Raw genomic sequence first — 21,896 nt, 5'->3', positions numbered from 1 at the left:
GTCCATAGGATTCTCCAGGCAAGGATACTGGAGTGGGTAGCCATTTCCTTCTCCAGAGGATCTTCCTGACCTAGGGATCTTTATTTATTACATCATGTTTTCTTTCTTATCATAACTGCTCCTTGATTTTTTTGGATTATTTGTTGTTGTGATTGGTGTTTGTATTTTTTGGTCTTTCTTGCCTCTTGGCAAATCCCATTCAAGTTTCTCCTGAAACAAATGCTTTGAAGCAGAAAACCCCTCCTGGCTTCTCTCGTGGCTTCTCTAGTGTCTCAGCCCCACTGGGCACCAGGAGAATAGTCCTGGGCACGTGCTGCTTCCATGAGCCTTGTCAGTTGTTACTGCTGTCATTGGCCTCTGATGCCGCTGACTCCTTGTTCCCTTTGGAGAACAGTGAAGATGGGTGCCATGTGCAGGAGCTTCTGCCCTGGAAGGAGGAGGAAAGGATTTATTCCCTCACCAGTGAAGAGGTTCCCTGAAGACTCTGCTAGACACAGGGCTCACATGTTGTCAGGTCAGAAAGAAAAGGGAATTGAAGAGCTGGGACCTGCTCTTGCCCAGAGTCTAGGGCGGAAGATGATCACAGAGTCCAGGAACTGGCCCTCTCAGGTCCAAGGGCTCATTTGATGGTCTGACAGTTGACTGGACTTGTCATCACTGTATGGTGTCTCAGTGGTTAAAACCCATCTGCCAATGCAGGAGACACAGGTTCGATCCCTGGGTCAAGAAGATCTTCTGGAGGAGGGCATGACAACCCAGTCCAGTATTCTTGTCTAGAGAATTCCATGGCCAGAGGAGCCTGGTGGACTGCAGTCCATAGTGTTGCAAAGAGACCCGATTGAAGCAACTTGGCATGGCATGGCATGGCTTCATTCTGCAGGAACCTTCTCGTCCTGCCAGGTTTGGGTCACATTGTCAAGAAGACCTTCATTGCCAAAGGGAATTGTTTGCTTGGCCAAGTGCTATGTCTTGGGAACAGAAAAATGAATCAAGTGGGATCCTAGCCCTCAAGAGTCTCCCAGTTTAATTGGAGGAGTTAGAAAATTCTTCAACCAGTACTTACCAACTGCCTGCTGTGTGCCTCCTCCATTCCAGCGCTAGCACTGTTAGGGCCAAACTCAGTGTGGTTTTTTTCTCTTGGAGTTTACAGTCTTTGGGCAATTACAAGTAGCCTGAGAACTGAAGGATAAGCAAGAGTTTGTCAGTCAAGGGCACTGGGATGGGAGAAAGAGAAGACACTGTAATAAATGCCATCTTAGAGGGTTAGTTGGAGTCTGGGGGAGCCTGCAGTTTGGGTGACCAGGTGGAAGCATATTTAAGAATTCAGTGTTTACCAGTTAGAACACTTTCCTGTGAGAACCTGTTCTCTATCAAGGCAGTAATCTTCCTTTTCTATTTGGACAGGTGATATGCTTGATCTTTTGAAATGGAGAACCCACCCAGACAAGATCACAGGCTGTCTCTCTAAATTAAAAGAAATTGATGGCTCCGAGATAGTAAAGGTAAATGCATCCTGTTATCCTTCTTTTAGAAATTTGTGGGATAAAGAATATTTAGAGGGGAAATACAGAGGATATTTTATTTATGCTTTTACTTCTTTATCTAACAGTTTCTGCAAGATACACTGGATACCTTATTTGGAATTTTAGATGAAAATTCCCAAAAATATGGGTCTAAAGTGTTTGATTCATTGGTGAGTTTAAATTAACTTTATACCTTAATTTTCTCTTTAAATCTTGACTTTCATAAGACCATTTTAGGAATGTGCACTTAATAGAATGAGTTCACTTGAAAAGAAACCTTCCCAAATCAAAAAAAAAAGAGAGAGAGAGAGAGAGAGAAAAAGAACAACAACAAAAAAACAAACAAAAAAATTTAAAAAAAAGAAAAAGAAGAAACCTTCCCACTCCCCTGCCAAAAAAGTCTTGGTTTGCATTCAGTTTTGTAAAACTCTGTTTTGTTTTGTTTTAGGTTCACATAATCAATTTGCTGCAAGATAGCAAATTTCATCATTTTAAACCTGTAATGGACACTTACATCGAGAGTCATTTTGCTGGGGCACTTGCATACAGGTAAGGTCCTTTGTCTTGTAATTGGTTTAGAAACAGTTTCTTTTGAACTTTTTAAAGCAGAACCAGCTATATAGGAAAATTTAAAAGAGAGTGTAGGAAGAAATGAAGTACAGCTACTCAAGTGTCTCTTGAGACAGTATCTTCCTTTTTCACACACCTTTTTTTGATGGCTGAAACTTATTTTTATTAAAAAGGAGCAGGTGGGGGGAGAACTTCCTGAGTTCTAGTCCTGAAACCTAAAATATGTTTTCTTCTTGCCTGTTTCACTTGATCTTCTCTAGTCTAAAATACCTGGTTGTTTCATTTTGACAGTCAAGAACCCCATTTAATCATCACACTCCTTGGTAATTCTAGATGTCTTTAAGGAAGAAATATAATGGGAAAACAGCCTTTGCAATCATACCATTTTAAAGTCCTTTGTTCATCCATTTGTTAATATTTGTTGAGTGCCTCCTGCATGCCAGGCACTAAGCTTTGTGCTGATCATATGAAGAGCTGGCCCGTGGATGCAAGGAGTTCAGTTATTAGACTCTATCCTTTGTTACCAGCTGCCATTTTAACTGCTGCTCCTTTCTTATCAGCTCAGATAAGGCAAGCAAGACCAAAAGTGAATGAATAATGACATGCTGTAGCTGGTACTTGCCTACATGTAGCCTCGAAGATTGGCTCCCCTCTTTCTGTCCTATGGGTGACATCTTCCTGGTCATGGGCCTGCTTAATACAGCCCTGAAATGTACCCCAAAGTTCCATCTCCCCGTTCCACTGCTGTCATTGCTATTCTGCCAGGTTTTTTTTAGTTTATAATTTTTTTTAATTAGAGGATAATTGCTTTACAATGTTGTGTTAGTTCCTGCTGCACAACAACATGAACCAGCTGTATGTATACATACATCTCCTCCCTAGCCTCCCACCACCGCCCCCATCGCACTGCTTTAGGGCATCACAGAGCACCGAGCCGAGCTCCCTATGTTATACAGCAGCGGCCAATGCTTTTATCTTATACACTAAACACCTGTGGGCATGTGCACGCAGTCATCTATTCCCAGAGGTGCGTTAAAGGGGCATGGAATCAGGGCTTTGCCCTTTCTCCCCATCTGTGTGCTGTATAAAAGATAGTAGGTAATCAGCTAAGCATTTCATCCAGTTCCTTTGGTTGTTTGCTTCCATAGCCTGGTAAGATTTACACCTCTGATGTTTAAGTGAATGGAGTCATGTTTGCAAGACTTGACCTTCTACCGACATGAGTTTTTCAAAGGGTGAAATGTTTGAGCAAGGATAGTTTTGCCCATGACCTAACAGTTTGGGCCCTGGTGTGAGGGGTCACCATTCTGACTGACACTGTCACTAGAAACTAGAAAACAGTGGTGTAATTTCTAAACTTCAGATTAGCCAGGAATGCAGCTGATCAGTTCTAATCAGACAAATAAGGCCCATGGAATCTTCATGGGCCAGAATCATGACCACTCATCCTCAAAAGTAGTGTTCCCATCAGCATCTACCTACTGGAACAACCATGAATTCTCCTCAGACAGAGAGAAAATTTTAAAAATTTGCTGTTTTCTAGATGCCAAGAATTGGCCGGTGTTAAAGGTCACGTAACTGCAATCTTGAGAATTTAAGGGGTGGAGGTTAATTCAATTTTTGTTTCTTAAAACAATAAAACTTCTAGAAATTACTTGGAAAAAATAAAACTTGGCTTTTCTGGAAATTAACAGGGCATTCTCTGATGGTAATCCTCATTCTTCCCACAGGTCAGAGAATTGATTTGTTAAGTCCATGGGGTTGTGATTTGAAATGAGGAGGTGGTACCTTTATCCTTCCCCACACCTCCTTTTGCCTCCTGCTAAATATTTCATCCAAATTAGGATTTCACTGGGGAGGAAATCCTAATTAGCAGTTGTCCGAGATTGACCGTGGCAGTCAGATTCAGACACTCCCCTGGCGGGAGTCCTTTCTTCTGATATTTGTGTTCACTCATTGGAAGCATGGCCAGAAGCAGCAGGGCTCATGGAATATGTCCAGATTGAAAGGAATCTCGCTGGGAGGAAATGTTGTTTCTTCAGCTTCAAAAGAGGGATAATGATGTTGATATGCAGACTTTGTAAAATTATCATATTATAACAGTTTGACAGAAACGTTGAGAACTGATGGAAAATGACACCTCCTTATGATAAAAATAAGTGTTTGATTTGTTGGCTTCTAATTGAGAACAAGACCTAGTCTCCCTTCTGCACATTTCCCCTGTATTTTAGAGATCTCATCAAAGTACTCAAATGGTATGTGGACCGGATCACAGAAGCAGAGAGACAAGAGCACATCCAAGAGGTGTTGAAGGTAATGACACGCTGTGGATAGCATGTCATAGCCCAACAGTGCTGCTGCGTGGTGATGCCTAAGCAAATTGGATTCCTCTACACAGACAGTAATTGCTGATGATGTATCACTGACATTCCAGTGCAATGATCTTAATCAGTTTGTGGCTTCTCCAGAGGTGATGAGATTTGAAAAGAACTTTGCCAGACTCACCCACTGGAACCTCCCTGGCATTAAATCCTTACTCTCCTCCAGGCTCTGAACACTTGAAATCTAGAAGGAAGGATTGAGAAGACAAGACTGCAGATGAGCAGTTAAGCTTAGAATTTCCCTGTTCTTGCTTCGACCACCCTGACAGAGACCATCTGAGAACCATTTGTCTTACATTTTAAGGGCTTCCCTGGTAGGTCTGCTGGTAAAGAATCCATCTGCAATGCAGGAGACCCCGGTTCAATTCCTGGATTGGGAAGATCCCCTGGAGAAGGGATAGGTTACCCACTCCAGGATTCATGGGCTTCCCTGGTGGCTCAGATGGCAAAGAATCTACCTGCAATGTGGGAGACCTGGCTTCGATCCCTTGGTTGGGAAGATCCCCTGGAGAAGGGATAGGTTACCCACTCCAGGATTCATGGGCTTCCCTGGTGACTCAGGTGGTAAAGAATCTTCCTGCAATGTGGGAGACCTGGCTTCGATCCCTTGGTTGGGAAGATCCCCTGGAGGAGGGCATGGCAACCCAATCCAGTATTCTTGCCTGGAGGATGGCTTAGCAGGGATCATAATGAGGAAACCTGAGGTTTTACAGGGTCTTGTGGTTTAACACTGCCCATATCTCTGGGCCCTACAAGCTCTGTATATATGAAGATGTTGATACCTTTCTTGCAACAAATTTGTAAAGAATCTACCAATAGATTCTTTTTTAAATTAGTTAATTGATTTTAATTGGAGGGCAATTACTTTGCAATATTGTGATGGTTTTTGCCATACATCATCATGAATCGGCCACAGATATGCATGTGTCCCCTGCATCCTGAACCCCTCTCTTACCTCCCTCCCATCTGTCAATAGATTCTTAAGAGGTTTGTCCAGTAACAGCCTTGGCAGCCTTTTGATTTCTGTAATTGAGTACATAGTATTTAATGTCAGTAGGTAAAAGTAAACAGGTGTACATTCTGAAAAACAAGCATTTTACTCATTATAAATTTGTCATCTGGGGCTGATTGAAGGTAAAATGCAAGTGGCAAAAGAACCTCCCAGCAAAGCAGAATTATTTTTGAAAAACAGACCACCATATCTTTGTTAATTATATTAAATCATCTGAGGATCAAAAACATTTAATGTTCATACCTCTTTGAGAATTATATGGAATTTAAAAATTATCTATACGTTTGTTTCCTCTCATTAGGCATTAGAGAAAAACAGCTCTTTTGCAATGAGTAAATACTGTTCAAAAATCACACAGGGCCTTAGTACTTAAATCAATAATTTAAAAGTCTAATGTACTATAGTTTTGTGTTGTGTCATTGTTAAATTAATACCTTTAATTTTCTTTGAAACTAACATTTTAAAAATTTTGTTTTAAGGCCCAAGAATATATTTTTAAGTATATTGTTCAGTCTCGAAGGCTGTTTTCCCTTGCCACTGGAGGACAGAATGAGGAGGAATTTCGCTGCTGTATTCAGGAGCTGCTCATGTCAGTTCGTTTTTTTCTTTCACAAGAAAGCAAAGGATCTGGAGCATTATCCCAATCACAGGTAATTTTTTTTTCATCTCTGCCGAACAGAGGAAAAAATGAGTCCAATTTATTTATTTTTACATAGCCACCTAAGTGAATATTTTCCCCCTCAGCATTTCATAACTTCAGGTTATATTTGTAGCTTAAATGACTCGGAATAACCTTTTAAAAAGTCCCCCAGCTTCTGAGCACCAGCAGAGCAAAAGTTGGTAATGTCTTTCTTTGGACTGTTATCACCCCAAATGGAGAGCCTGTTGGTTTGCATCAGCCTCCATTCCAGTTTCTAGAACTCACGCTGCTGATTGGAGACACCCTGTCAGTGTCACCTGTGGGGAGGAATTTTTCTCTTAACTCACCTGCTACTAGAAGGACTGATGCTGAAGCGCCAATCTTTTGACCACCTGATGTGAAGAGCTGACTCATGAAGGCAAGACTGAGGGCAGGACGAGAAGGGGGTGACAGAGGATGAGACGGTTGGATGGCATCACTGGCTCAATGGACATGAGTTTGCACAAACTCCAGAAGATGGTGGAGGACAGAGAAGCCTGATGTGCTGCAATCCATGGGGTCATAAAGAGGATTGTTTTGAGCAACAGAAACAACAATCTGCTGCTGCAGTTGTTTCCCCCAAGCCTGCCTTTTTTTTTTTTTTTTGGTACACTGTGTGAACAGTTCCCCAACCAGGGATAGAACCCAATCCCCGGAATGAGACTGGTGAGTCCTAACCACTGGACTGCCAGAGAATTCTCTTGTACTGCATTTTAATCCGTGCACGTGAGGCTCATTGTACTGGTCTCGGCTAAACTGCATGTTGTTTTGTTTCCAGTAGACCCTAATCATCCTGGGAGTTATTCTCTATCACCAGTGCTCAGCGGTCGCTGTCAAAGTATATTACCAGGAGTAGCTCTCATGTTTTGTTTAAGAACAGGATCTATCTACTTTTCAAATAGTGTGCCAAGAGGTCATTCTGAATACCTTTCTCTACACTTTCTTGATACTTCTTGTCATTTAAGAACAGGATCTATCTACTTCTTGTCATTTAAGAACAGGATCTATCTACTTTTCAAATAGTGTGCCAAGAGATCATTCTGAATACCTTTCTCTACACTTTCTTGATACTTCTTGTACCTGTTTAATTCTAATAACTTGATTAAAAAACCCATCAGATGGGAAAGCAACTTCTTTATTACCCTCCCCTGGAGACTTGAGACTTACAATGACTGTGAATTTGGATACAAAAAGGGATAGTAGGAGACTAGATCCCTAGGAGTATTGTTGTAAGTTGGTGGTGTTTGCCATTTGGAAAGCATTATATCTAAAGGCAAAACAGTAGAAATGTACGACCCCCCTACAATAATAATGCCATGCTTTTCTGACTGTTTGGGAGCTATTCTTGTTACTTTCTTCTTTGCAGAGGTGGACTTCTCTTCCATCTGGGTAAGGATGTTGTTATTTAGTCACTAAGTCATATCTGACTCTTCTGTGACCCCACAGACTATAGCCTACCAGGCTGCTCTGTCCATGGGATTTTCCAGGCAAAAATACTGGAGTAGGTTACCATTTCCTTCTCCAGGGGATCTTCCCAACCCAGGGATCAAACCCACGTGTCCTGAATTGCAGGTGGATTCTTTTACCACTGAGCCACCAGGGAAGCCCCTGGGTAAGGATACAGGCTCTTTTAATATCATTTTGGCTTCTCTTGTCAATGGTACAATCACTGAACTTTAGGACACTTGCCAGAGATCTCAATGTCAAGTTGCCAACTAATCAAACCTTACTTACCAGCTGGTGATATTTGAAAAGGATATTCCAACAGGCTAACCATATATTCCTTTAGATCAATATTCTCAGAAGTTCACTACTTTTATAAAAACTGTTGAAAATTTCAGTCTTCATTTTGAGATTTTTCTTTAAAAAAAAAAAAGAAAAACCTTTATCAAGGATATAACATACCTAATTAATATCTGAAAAATATTCTCCTACTCTCAAGAGTAATCTTAAGTCATGGTTTCTCAAATGAGGATGTCTTGCTATGGACTCATGAGATTTTTTTTTCTTCTTTAAAGTTACAGAAACATTCTTTTACCTTAGTTACATTACACTGAATCCTAGCCGTCACTCTGAGAAATTTGGGCTCTGAGGTACAGCCATGATATAGAGCAGCTTCCTTTTCTATATTTACCCTCCAACTGCTCTTGATTCTCTAAATTCTACCCCTCCATCAGGATAGTGAGGCAGTTGGGACTTCCCTGGACATGCAGTGGTTAAGACTTCACCTTCCAATGCAGGGGGTGTGGGCTGTATCCCTGGTTGGGGAAGTAAGATCCCAAATGCCTTGGGGCATGGCCAAAGAAAAATTAAAATATTAAAATAACTTTTTTTTAAAATAGTGAAACTGCTGCACCTTCAAAGGATCATATTTGATTCTTCTTTTTTGACTGTTAGCTTTTTATCAGGAGATAATATATAAAATGTGTACATAGTTTCTTAGTTTGGTGCTAAGAGAAAATTTCTATAAATAAGTGGTTAGTTTTCTTCATTAAACAAGGAGGACTTTGTCCCTCTATATTTTGGGAGGAAGGAGAATTTTAAATACTTCTTCCCATTCCAAGTCCCCGTTTGACCCCACACTGTCATTTCTCTCTCTTCTAAGATGGAAGGTGTCACTAATCTGATTGATCCCATATGTTAGGTTTCTGTCACTGCACAACAGATGACCATGATGGTGTTCAGTTCAGTTGCTCAGTCGTGTCCGACTCTTTGCGACCCCATGAACCGCAGCACGCCAGGCCTCCCTGTCCATCACCAACTCCCAGAGTCCACCCAAACCCATGTCCATTGAGTCGATGATGCCATCCAACCATCTCATCCTCTGTTGTCCCCTTCTCCTCCTGCCTTCAAGCTTACCCAGCATCAGGATTTTTTCAAATGAGTCAGCTCTTCTCATCAGGTGGCCAAAGTATTGGAGTTTCAGCTTCAACATCAGTCCTTCCAAGGAACACTCAGGACTGATCTCTTTTAGGGTGGACTGAATGGATCTCCTTGCAGTCCAAGGGACTCTCAAGAGTCTTCTCCAACACCACAGTTCAAAAGCATCAATTCTTCAGTGCTCAGCTTTCTTTATAGTCCAACTCTCACATCCATACATGACCACTGGAAAAACCATAGCCTTAACTAGACGGACCTTTGTTGGCAAAGGAATGTCTCTGCTTTTTAATATACTGTCTAGGTTGGTCATAACTTTCCTTCCAAGGAGTAAGCGTCTTTTAATTTCATGGCTGCAGTCACCATCTGCAGTGATTTTGGAGCCCAGAAAAACAAAGTCAGCCATTGTTTCCACTGTTTCCCCATCTATTTCCCATGAAGTGGTGGGACCAGATGCCATGATCTTAGTTTTCTGAATGTTGAACTTTAAGCCAATTTTTTCACTCTCCTCTTTCACTTTCATCAAGAGGCCCTTTAGTTCTTCACTTTCTGCCATAAGGGTGGTGGCATCTGCATATCTGAGGTTATTGCTATTTCTCCTGGCAATCTTGATTCCAGCTTGTGCTTCCTCCAGCCCAGCGTTTCTCATGATGGTGTTATGACACCCATTTATCAGGTCAGATTCGTAGATCAAAAGACATGGTTGGATTTTTGGCTTAGGGTCTCCTGTAGCCAATATCAAGGGGTTGGTTTTGACGGCTTATCTGGAGGCTTTCAGGAGGAATTCATCTTCTAGATCTTTCAGACTTTGGACAGGAATCAGTTTCCTTATGAGTGAGAGTCCCATTTCCTTGCTTGCTGTCAGCCAGAGTTGGGGAAGGAGCTGGGTGCTCTTAGCTCCTAGAGACCACACATTCCTTGGTGTATGGCCCCTCTAATCCTCAAAGCCAGGCACAGTTTATCAAATCTTTCTCATGCTTCAAATCTCTGAGTTCCCCTCCCATGTGTCAGAGAACACTTCTGCCTGGGAACAGCATCAGGGGACAAATTTATTGGAGATCATCTTGGAACTCTGCCTACCGTGTCCAGAGCCAAGGATAGCCATTGGTCCAGATTCTTGCCTTAAACACAAAAGTCCCAGTTTCCTTGCTCCATTTTGGATTTTTTCCATGTGAGTTACAACTCAGCAAATTCTGTCTCCTGGAGGCAGAATAGGCCATCCCAGCAATCCCTCCAGTTGGATCAGTAGACAGCTGCTCTGTAGAGCTGGTACTGCTAGGAGGTTCATTTGGTCCTCCTGGCCTAAGCCCAGCCTGTTAATGATTCTGTCCTTGGGAGCAGGACAGAAGGCTTACTCTGCTGTCTGTAGTCCATTCCAAGGGCAGCCCTCTACCCTGGGAACCCCAAGAAAAGAAGAATGGTGGAAGGTATTCAGCCCTGAGACCCTGCCCCAAATTCCTATTAATTATCTTTTTTCTTTTTGTCTTGGATACCAGGAAGATCAAAACAATATTGTGTTTTTATTATTTGCAGTAAAAATCTTTAGCTTAGATACCTGTAAGCTTAGATACCTTTAGCTTAGATACAAGTCTCTTTCTACCCTCATCACAAGGTCCTTTTTTCTTTATCTTTTTAAATAAGTGTATCTTACACTGCAGGCACAAATATCTTTTTGAAATAAAGAGGTATAAATAAAGAATTGATGCATACATTAAGGGATTTCTGAGGAACATCAAGTTAGGTGATTTTTCAGTGATCAGAAAGCTGGCCTCATTTACTCTTTTTAAACTTCATCTTATGACTCAGCTCTTTGCAGAGTGAAATGAAGGTTATATAAGTATAGTCTTTACCAAAAAATATCAAGTTATTAATTTTAAAAGCATTCAAGTAAATCTATAATTTTTAAAAGTCAAAGGGAGAACATAGCTGCTGACCCTAGCACCATGAGCATTCTGATGGTTCTGATATCAAAAACAGGTCTCAGCTCTTCAACGTATTTCTGCTACTGCTATATAGGTAGATACCAAAGTCCACAAATTTGAATTCGATTCTGTGTTTGAATCATCAGCGCATGGAGACTTGACCCACTTTCTGCTGGAGATCTCATTGGTGAATCCGACAGCCATTGAATCTCAGCATATTAGAAACATGTGCCTCTTCCTCCACCAGGTGGTTGATCAATTTTTCTTTCCACTGCCCTCCTTTTGTGGAATTTTAAAAGGCTGAGTTTTGATGTGCAGTCTTAGCCCAATTTTTAAAGTATGCCCCTCAGGGTTTGATGTTCGCACCTATTTTTTTTTTCTTTTAAAAAATAATGATCAGGTTTCTTTATTTATGTAAACAATATTGTTCTTAATACACACAGTTTTGGATTTTCATTAGATCTTGAAGTAACCTGAGGGATTATTCTAATGATCTTGTCATTTTATAGGTGATGAAACTGAAACCTAGGGGTTTAAAATGACTTGCCCAGGTCACAGAGTTGATTAGAAGTCAAGCTCATCCTACATGTAATCTAGGTCTTCTGATGCCTTCTGATGTCCTGTGTTTCTTCTTTAATCATAAATTGAGTGTTTTAAGGAATTAATGTGTTTGGCTTCTTAAAGGTAAATGATATTTAAATGAGCACTTCAGAATGCTTCTCCAAAAAGAATGAAACATAAATAATTACAATCCAGGTCTTGGCAGAGTATCTCTTCCATTTGATCATGCTACCTTCTGCTGAATCTATGGGGGTTTCGTCCATCATTTTGCTAATGTCAGTTGCTTTACAGGATTTCCCAGTTTTCTACTATGTTGTACCTTTGCATATTTTGAAAAATTGCTCTATTTTGGTGTACCTTTTTCCCTTAAATTTTGCCCTTTTAGTCTTTTTAGATTTAGGTACCAGAAGCATTTGACATTCTGTTTCCTACCATTGAAAAATATTTGTCACAGTCTTAAACTCACTGACATTTTTATAGCTGATTTCTCAGGGCATGTCTGGGAATTGATTTAAATTCTTCTTTTAAAGGCTGTGTTTCTGAGCTCCTTCCCAGCTGTGTATTCGGAGCTGCTGAAGCTCTTTGACGTCCGGGAGGTGGCCAACTTGGTCCAGGACACCCTGGGCAGTCTGCCGACGATCGTGCACGTGGATGACGCCCTGCAGGCTGTTAAACTGCAGTGCATTGGCAAGACCGTGGAAAGCCAGCTCTATACCAACCCAGGTAAGGTGCTGTGTCTCTCAGATAAACAGTGTCTCTAGAAAGCCGTTGCTTACATTTTCTAGTCATAGGTCAGCAGAAGCAATTTAAAAAGGAAACTAAAAACTTCTTTCTCAGAAGCATTGTGTATTTGGATGGTAGAATAAGTTTATTAAATAGTCACACACAAAAGTATGGCTCTTAAAATTTTATTTCTGGAAAGAATGGAAATTCTAATAATTAAATTGTTAATTCAGATCACAACAAGTTGTAGTGTAGGGCATGCTTTTTTCCTTGCTGTAGATTTTTTTTTTCTTTTAACAGTCAACAAAATTAAAATTTTTTCTTTTCAGAGATGCTTATAGGGAACTGCTATAATCCTTGTTTGTTTATATCATTTGTCCTTAAAAGTTTTCCATCAATTTGTGTTCTGAAACTCGGTGAAAGTTTCAGTGTGTTGTCATTTTTTATATATTTTTTCCTAATAGCAAGTGACTACTTACTGAGTTGATTTTGTCATAATGTCTACTCTGAAATCCCACTACATACTGGAAATTCCTCCAGTTAAAAAAAAAAAAAATGTCAGTCTCATTTTAAATTATATTTTAAAAAGGTTCCATAATTATCACTGAATCAAAAACTTTAAAAAATTATATTTTGAGAAATCTTTCACATGAATACATATATGTGTGTGTTATATTTTTTAAATAGGTCTAAAATATAGTTAAGAAACCTTTTTTACATTATTGTGAAACACTTTAAACATACAAACTAGACTAGAGCATAATAAATCTCAACAATGGGGGATATTTACTTTAGGTCTTTTAAGAGATTTGTCATTATAGAAATAGACCCTCTTGTATATACTCACTTCATTCATATATGTTTCCACTATCAGATTAATTTCTGTCTTCTATGCCTTTATTCTGTAGCTATAAAAACATCAATTTTTACCTTTTCAAATTTTTTTCACCTTTTAGTTTTTATATAATATTATATTGAATGTCATTCTGTAGAGTGCTTCTTTTTTATTAATATTGCACTTTTTTATTTTTCCATGCTATTAGATATAGCTCTTGTTCTTTTTTACTGTTGTATAGTAGTCCAACGAATATTTGTATATTGTGGTTAATTTATCTTTTCCCTGTTGATAGACTGTTAGTATGTTCTGATTTTTTTCTGAGATAAACAATGTTTCAGTGTGAAAGAGGCTTCAACCTTCTGATTTCTCCCCATGAAAACACATCTCATCCTGGAAAGATGCTTTTGTAGTAGTTTTCAGACTGTACCTCTCAGAGTCCTAGGGTTCTGCTGCAGTGATTAGGGCTTCCTTGAGGGTGAAGAATAGGCGGTATGAAGTAGAAAGGATGAAGGTCCCAACTAGGCATCCACATTTGACTAGAATATAAATTCTGTCAATATCAATTACCAAACTCAGAAGAGTTTATTCTCCTATCAGAGGAATTAGTGATTTTTACCATATTTCTCTCTTACTGGCTAGATAATTCTTTGTTAGGTTAAAGTCTGACACAAAAAGAGCAACATAGATAATGAAAACCGTTTTTAAAATGTAAGGAAATTATTTTTGTTCATTATTGCCCCTGGGAGATGTGTTCTGTCTGTGGACTCAGCTCCTTGTTGCTTACTGATGCTCAGGAGGTGGTAGAGAAATCATACTGGGTCTCTGCGGGAGGTGGCGAGATTATTTACTGGGGCCGGAAGAGAAGGACTCAAGAGACCCAGGGAACGTGGACCCTGAAAGACCTGTGCTCGTGACCTAGAGGAGAGACTCAGAGCCAGTGCTGGGGATTAGTGATGGTGACACTCATGTGAAGAGGGGCAGGGGAAGCCTGCCTCCCTTGTTATGTGGGACACTGCTCATGGAGGGTGATGATGGGGAAACATAAACTTCTGAGAAAGAAGTGACTCTCGACCAATGGAACACACGGACGCAGATGCTGGTAAGAGGCTTGACTCCCCTCAGGGCCCCCAGGAAGATGGGATTAGATTGTGGTTTAGTGACTCACGGAGCTTCCCAGGTGGCAGAGTAGTAAAAAAGTTACCCAGGAACCATAACAACACTAAAAAAGTTACCCAGGAACCATAACAACACTAAGGAAAACCATGAATAGCATCACCAAACTATGGTGAAATCAGATTCATGTTTTAGAGAAGTTTTGACCTGTTAGTTTCCTGCTGGTGCCACAGTGACTACCACAAACTTAGTAGATTAATGTAACTCAGATTTCTTATGTTACATTTCTGTAGGGCAGAAGTCCAAAATGCTTCTCACTGGCCTAAAATCAGGGTGTGGATGGAGCAACATTCCTTTGTGTAGTGTCTAGGGAATAATTTGTTTTCTTGCCTCTGACAGCTTCTAGAGGCTACCTACATTTCCCCCTCCTTCATCTTTAAAGCCAGCAGTTTAGCATCTTCACATCTCTGACTCTATCTAGCTGCTTTCACTTGTAAGGACCTCTATGTTTACATGGGTCCCACCTAGAATTCAGGGTAATCTCCCCAGTATCAGTATCCTTATTTTAATCATTTCCAAAAAAATCTCTTTAACAGAATCTATTCACATAACATATTCACAGGTTCTGAGAATTAAGATGTAGATATCTTTGAGGGAAACAATTTATTCTGCCTGCTACATAGGGGTAAAATGAACAGTTTAAAAGCAGTGTGATGGTGTAGCTCCATATATGAAAGGCAAAAACACTCAGGAGTCTATGAATTTTATTTACTTGTTGGAAGCAAAATAAATGGAACATGAAGTCCTACAGTTATATAAGTAAACTCATCTTGGCCAGATGGAAGTTACAAATGACACTTTGCTGATTAAAATTATAAATCTGAACAGGAGAAAATAAAATAGGGATAAGTACATTACAGGGTATCAACTGGCTATGTATTTAGCTGAAGACAAAGTATTTAATTCTTGATGGCCTTAATAACAGTTCCACTTCTCAGAACACTGAGTATGGCAGAGATAATTGCTACTCTGAGCTGAATTCTGATCAACAAAGATGAACTGGTTAGTGATAGAGAGTGAGAAGGATCTGAGAAAGTGACCTCATTTTCTGGGGCATTCATATTAGCTAGAAAGGCGTACAGAGTACAGTCAGCCCATGCTTTAAGAAAATAGATCTCAAAATATTTTGGAGGACAAGACTGTAGATGTTACAAGCTCTTAGGAGAGATAGAAAGTTTTGAAAGCTGTCTTTGTACTAGAATCCTATATTAGGCTTCTCCAGAGAAGTAGACCCAATAGTGTGTGTGTGTATAGATTTATTGTAAGGAATTGTCTTATGTGTTTATGGAGGCTGAGAAGTCCCAAAATCTGCAGTTAGCAAGCTGTAGATTCAAAGTTGGTGACATAGTTCCAGTCTGAGTTCCAAAACCAGGAGAGGTGTTTGTATAAATTCCAGTCTAAATCTGAAGGCAGGAAAAGGTGGATATCTCAGTTGAATGACAGGCAGAGAGAGTAAACTCTTCCTTACTCCACCTTTTCTTGTATTCAGAGCTTCAACGGATTAGGTGAGGCCCACCCATGTTGGGGAGGACAATCTGCTTTACTTAGCCTACCAAATCACACACAATTCTCATCCGGAAATACACTGGCACACCAAAGATAGCATTTAACGAAATACCTGGGCTGCAATGGGACATGTTGACATACAAAATTAACCAATGCAAACCCCAGAGAGGAAAAAAGTGGAGGAGATACACAAAGGAAGCGGTATGGCTGCAGAATACTTCTAGTTGAGCCTACATTAGAAATTAATACTCACAGAAGACAAAGAGGGACACACAAGGTCAACACCACAGAAGGAAACAAACAAACAAAAAAAAGTGGTAGGAAGGTTCAAGCCATCTTGAGTTAAGGGCCAGGGGGCAGTCTCGGGGTTGGAGGCATTCCACAGCCAGGCAGAACTGAATCAGTCCCTTTGAGCTGTACCGTCAAGGTGAGAGTCTAGAGTATCTGGCTAGACCTGAAAGACTTAGCTCAGATTTGAAATGTAAGCAGGTTGTTATTCCACACCTAAATCATCTGGGGTCCAGACAGGCTTATTTAAGGTATAAAAGTTGAGCTGCTCACTTTTCCTTTTCTCCCCACAATTCTATTCTTCCTGTTTTTTGAAGGCCAGGAAAAGGTCTCAGTGATGTTGGAGAAAACAGCTTGCCTTGAGTAAAGAGCAGATTTGAAGGATAGAGGTTGAGGCAGGGGGAGGCAGAAGCATGGAGAATGGGAGCTGCGTGGCAGTTGAAGTTGTGGGAGTGAGAAGGTGGATGCTGAGTCTTCTCAGACCACAGGGCAGGCTCTGGGGGACTGTGGTTTTGCCTCCATTTTCATTGGGCCCCATCGCTTGGTGCTTGACTTGTTCAGCAGAGGTCTGCAGTCATTCCCAAGCTATTTGCTTGCTAAGATAAGGTCATACATGGTTGTCCTTTGGGATAATTGAGCAGTTTCTCAGGCAAACCACAGTGTAGGTAATAGAGGTGAGCACAAATGCACTGAGCATGTAGTGATGAGAAACACGCTGGTGCTACTTTCTGTTCCCACAAACTGAAAAACCAGGTATCATAGGGATTTCGTAAGAAAGTGCCCAGAAGTCATTGTTTTTTTCCTTCTGCCAAAAAACCCCCCAGTTCCCTATTAGCTCTTTTGTGGAATTGATGGTGGCAATGAAAAAGTAAAGGAGAAAGGGAGGAAGGTGGACTGTAATAAGACTGTTTTTTTTTTAAGGACATCTTTGTTGTTGTTGTTATTTTTAATATTTGGCTGCACAGGTCTCAGTTGTGATAAGAGATCTAGTTCCCTGAGCAGGGATCAAACTCGGCCCTCCTGCATTGAGACCGTGGAGTCTTAGCCACTGGACCACCACAGGAAAGTCCCCATAAGACTGTTTTTAAAGTTTTTTCTGGGAACGAATGCCTCTACCTGTCCATCCCACCCCCCATTTTAGGCCACAGTATAAAAAAAGGATGTGTGATGGTATATCTATTAATTTGACGACTTGAAGAATAAAATCCTACTACAGTTAGTGGGTGCCTATAGCTTTTCTTTCTTTGAACTTTAGGTAAAGCCTAGTTGAGTATTGACTTTTCTTGCACTGTGATTAAACTTCTTTCTCATTAGAAAATGTCACTTCCTTGCAACTTTTCTATTAACCACAGCTTACACTGTAGCAGACAGGCCTTGTAAAGATGCACGGAGTTGCAGGAATGAAGAATGCTCTTTTTCCCCTCAAAGTAGAATGATAATGCCCTGCCCACCCGCCTAGTCCCATCTCAGTGTTACTTCACTCTGCTTGGAACCGACTTTCTCCTCTTCCTTTCTGAATCAAGTTGACCCATCTTTACCCTTCAGGATTCAGTTGAACTCTCATTTTCTCAAGAAATCTCTTATCTGCCTCACCCATCCCATCATCAGCCTCATTCTTGGGCTTTTTACTTCTCGGATAACCTAACACATCTGTAATAACTGAAGAACTGGTGATTTAGTTGTTTCAAGTCTGTCTCTCCCCCCTCATCCCAGAAGAAGAGCCTCAGATAACATGGGTTGTATTTATCCTGAAGACAGTTTTATCTCTAGCTTCCATAACAGTGCCTGGTACATAACAGATACTTGAAAGATGCTTCATGAATGCTATGTACTAGGTCATGACCAGGATCAGGATGGAGCAAGAATTGTTGTTCAGTCGCTCAGTCAGGTCCAACTCTTTGCGACCCCATGGACTGCAGCACGCCAGGCCTCCCTGTCCATTACCAACTCCCGGAGCTTACTCAAACTCATATCCATTGAGTCAGTGATGCCATCCAACCGTCTCATCCTCTGTCATCCCCTTCTCATCCTGCCTTCAATCTTTCCCAGCATCAGGGTCTTTTTCAAATGAGGCAGTTCTTTGCATCAAGAGGCCAAAGTATTGGAGTTTCAGCTTCAGCATCAGTCCTTCCAATGAATATTCAGGACTGATTTCTTTTAGGATGGACTGGTTTAATCTCCTTGCAGTTCAAGGACTCTCAAGAGTCTTCTCCAACACCACAGTTCAAAAGCATCAATTCTTCAGCGCTCACAAATCCATACATGACTACTGGAAAAACCATAGCTTTGTCGGCAATGTCTCTGTTTTTTAATATGCTGTCTAAGTTTGTCATAGCTTTTCTTTCAGGGAGCAAGTGCCTTTTAATTTCATAGCTGCAGTCACTGTCTACAGTGATTTTGGAGCCCAGGAAGAGAAAATCTGTCACTGCTTTCCTGCTTTTCCCCTTCTGTTTGCCATGAAGTGATGAGACTGGATGCCATGATCTTAATTTTTTGAATGTTGAATTTTAAGCCAGCTTTTTCACTCTCCTCTTTCACTTCCATCAAGAGGTTCTTTAGTTGCTCTTCACTTTCTGCCATTAGAGTGGTGTCGTCTGCATATAGGTCGTTGATATTTCTTCCGTCCATCTTGATTCCAGCTTGTGGTTAATCCAGCCCAGCATTTCTCATGATGTGCTCTGCATATGAGTTAAATAGGCAGGGTGACAATATACAGCCTTGTCATATTCCTTTCAGAATTTCGAACCAGTCAGTTGTTCTATGTCAGGTTCTAACTTGCTTCTTGACTTGTATACACGTTTGTCAGGAGACAGGTAAGGTAGTCTGGTACTCCCGTCTCTTTAAAAACTTTCCACAGTTTGTTGTAATCACACACTCAGAGGCTTTAGCATAGTCATGAAGCAGAAATAAATGTTTTTCTGGAACTCCCTTGCTTTCTCCATGATCCAGCATATTCTGGTGTTTGATCTCTGGTTCCTTTGCATTCCTTAGTATTTTGCTTTTAGGGTGGGAGATTGAATCCACGGGGTAAGAAACCTGGGCCACATAGAGATTATCCCTAGCCCTGGGCTGTTGTCTACCTGTGTGGTCCTGACTTTGTGTGCATGGCAGGAAGCCCCTAAATCATCATCGGTCCTATCCATTCTTAGCATTTTCTGTCCACCAGTGTCTGAAGGGCTTGTTTGCAGTTTCTGTTGCTGTCTGTGACATTAGCAGTTCATTTCCTGGTATCTTGGATCACAAAGGCCTAAACCAGCTCTGATTTCAGGGCTTTCTGTCCTGCTGGTGCTTCCCTGCATCCAGCAGCTCTCCTCCATTCAGAGCTGTCCCACAGCCAGAGCCCCTGCACTGGAGGTACCATCTCCATATCCTGAGGCTGCCACGGAGCAGCTGCTTGGGAGTCCTGCTGGTGTCCAGCCTATACTGGGACAGTTGGTGGAGGGTGGATGGAAACCCTGCATGCCCCCACGGGACTCACAGCCCTCACTCCCCTCGGGACAGAGGACTACAAGGACAGTTGTCTAAAGCTTTGTTGCTAAAGGAGCAAAGATGAGAACTTTCCTTGAAATTAACCTCAAGGAGGAAGTTTATCAGCATTTCTTAGCTGCTGCTTCCTCTTCCTAGCCCCACACCTATTGGAAATTGCTAATGGGAGCTGGCTTTATCACTTCAAGTGTGTACAGACAAAATAAAAAGTAAGACACACTATACAGTGAGCTTTATCTGAGAATCTGAATCTGAGTGTTTTGACCCTTTCAAGGACAGAACCTGCATAACAGATTCTACTGTTTAGAAACTTACTGTATGTTCAAGTCTGGGTTTTGTTTTTTCTTTGAGCCTTTTTCTTTTTTCCTTTGAGCCTTCTTGATGACTCCAGGTGTTTTGTTTTACAGTTAAGAATTAACGTTTTAACCAGTCAGCTCTTTTGGCATTTACCCCTCGATTCTATCATGTGCATTGGCTGATACTGACCTAGTAATGGAGAAGCAGCAAATCTTCAGGCAACTCCCATATTTCTTTTTACACATGCCACACACCAATTATTTGTCTGCCTTGCGTTTTGGCAGTAGAGATTTCCTTAACAGTTGGTTGCAAATTGAATTTTTAGAAATCAAATCCCACTGGCTACTGGAACATACCAGATAAGCTTTATCTTCCTTCTAATTAAGCATCACTAGGCAGTGACTCCTGTCATTTAAGCTTTCAGATTCCTTTTCTTGATTCTTTTTGTCAAGTAATTGTTTTGTAAATAAGTACAGCTCAGCTGGTAAAGAATCCACCTGCAATGCAGGAGACCCTGGTTTGATTCCTGGGTCAAGAAGATCCCCTGAAGAAGGAAAAGGCTACCCACTCCAGTATTCTTGGGCTTCCGTGGTGATTCAGCTGGTAAAGAATCCGCCTGCAATGCAGGAGACCCCGGTTCAATTCCTGGATCAGGAAGATCACCTGGAGAAGGGAAAGGCTACCCATGCCAGTATTTCAGCTTGGAGAATTCCATGGACTCTATCGTCCATGGGATTGCAAAGAGTCTGACAGAACAGAGTGACTTTCACTTTGGGTTTCATTGAAGTTCCCTGGTTCAGGCTTCCTGTTGCAGGGAAGCCTGCAATGAGTTCTGCTGTATTTTAACACTTTGTGTTCATTTTCTGAAAGTGAAGCACGACTGTGACTTCTGTGGTTTGTTTTGATGGTAAACCTCAGGCCGCGCCTCATTGTGTTGGTAGTCTAGTGGCAGGCATTAAAAGAAATATAACTCCCAACCTCACTACTGAAAGAAACCAAGAAGACAAGAGGAGTCAGGCAAACACCAGTAAAGGCACTTTCTGAATTGTGAATACTTAAAATTTTTATTAGGATACAGAATCATACATTTTTTCACTTTGTTGGATATACCTTATTATACTAGCTAGGAATCTAGTGCAGTGTTGAATTGGTGAAATTGGCCTTCCTTCATTTTTTATCTTAAAGACAAAGCATTCAATCTTTTACTATTATTTTAGCTAACAGTAGATATTTCATCAATACCCTTTATCAATTTGAAAAATCTATTATTCTTTAGCTATTCTTATCACCTTTTATCGTTAATGGATGCTGAATTTTTCATGTTTTTAATACATCTGCTAATATAGTGAATCACATTGATTGATTGACTTTCAAATGTTAAAGTGATCGTTCATTACCAGGATAAACCTATTTAATCACTGTATGTGTGTTATGCTAAAATTTTATATAAGAATATTTGCATCTATGATGATGAGAGATAGCAAATCTGTAGTTTTATCTTAAAATGTCTTTGACTAATTTTGTCATAGATAATGCTGACCTCATAACATGAGTTAATTGTATTCCCTGTTTATTCTATATTCTGAGAGGATTTATATAGATTTGATGTGCTTTCTTCTAATTATTGCTTCATAGATAGAAGCCACCTGGGTCTGGAATTTTCCTTATATGCTCCTAATAGCAAGTTGAGTTTCTTTAATAGGTATAGAGTTATTTAGCTTATCCATTTTTCCTTGAATGAGTGAGGTAGGATTATAGCTTATACAAGCTGTCTATAAGACATATGGATTTTTATAAACCAAAATCAATTCATTTGAATTGTTTCACAGATGACATCTTTTAGAAAACCAAGCAGGATGGGCTGGGGTATTTGCAAGTGGGCACATCCTATAAATAAAATTTCCATTATGGGCCCAAGATAGACAATAATTTTGTGTTCATGACATCACATTGAAAAATAAACCTTCAGGACAATATGCATATTCACTGTTACTTTTTCAAAATGTTGAAATATATACTGCATGTAAGTTAATTTTTAGATTACTTATCACCTTACTATT

The 21,896-nt window shown here is 40.5% G+C and overlaps 1 protein-coding gene across 2 annotated transcripts in view; it reads left to right on the top strand.

Annotated features, from left to right (window-relative positions):
* The window catches only part of DOCK4 (dedicator of cytokinesis 4), a 470,931-nt gene that overhangs the window by 323,782 nt on the left and 125,253 nt on the right, over positions 1 to 21,896 (top strand). For both annotated transcript variants that reach the window (XM_070468527.1, XM_070468524.1), the window contains exons 18-23: positions 1,405 to 1,502; positions 1,610 to 1,693; positions 1,972 to 2,072; positions 4,325 to 4,406; positions 5,966 to 6,136; positions 12,056 to 12,248. In XM_070468527.1, coding sequence (XP_070324628.1) covers positions 1,405 to 1,502; positions 1,610 to 1,693; positions 1,972 to 2,072; positions 4,325 to 4,406; positions 5,966 to 6,136; positions 12,056 to 12,248 — 729 coding nt within the window. The remainder of the gene's footprint in view (positions 1 to 1,404; positions 1,503 to 1,609; positions 1,694 to 1,971; positions 2,073 to 4,324; positions 4,407 to 5,965; positions 6,137 to 12,055; positions 12,249 to 21,896) is intronic.

The sequence above is a fragment of the Odocoileus virginianus genome, chromosome 1, assembly GCF_023699985.2.
Source record: "Odocoileus virginianus isolate 20LAN1187 ecotype Illinois chromosome 1, Ovbor_1.2, whole genome shotgun sequence".
Taxonomy (NCBI): Eukaryota; Metazoa; Chordata; class Mammalia; order Artiodactyla; family Cervidae; genus Odocoileus; species Odocoileus virginianus.
Note: the sequence above shows the minus strand (reverse complement) of the source record. Positions and strands in the feature narration are given on the sequence as shown.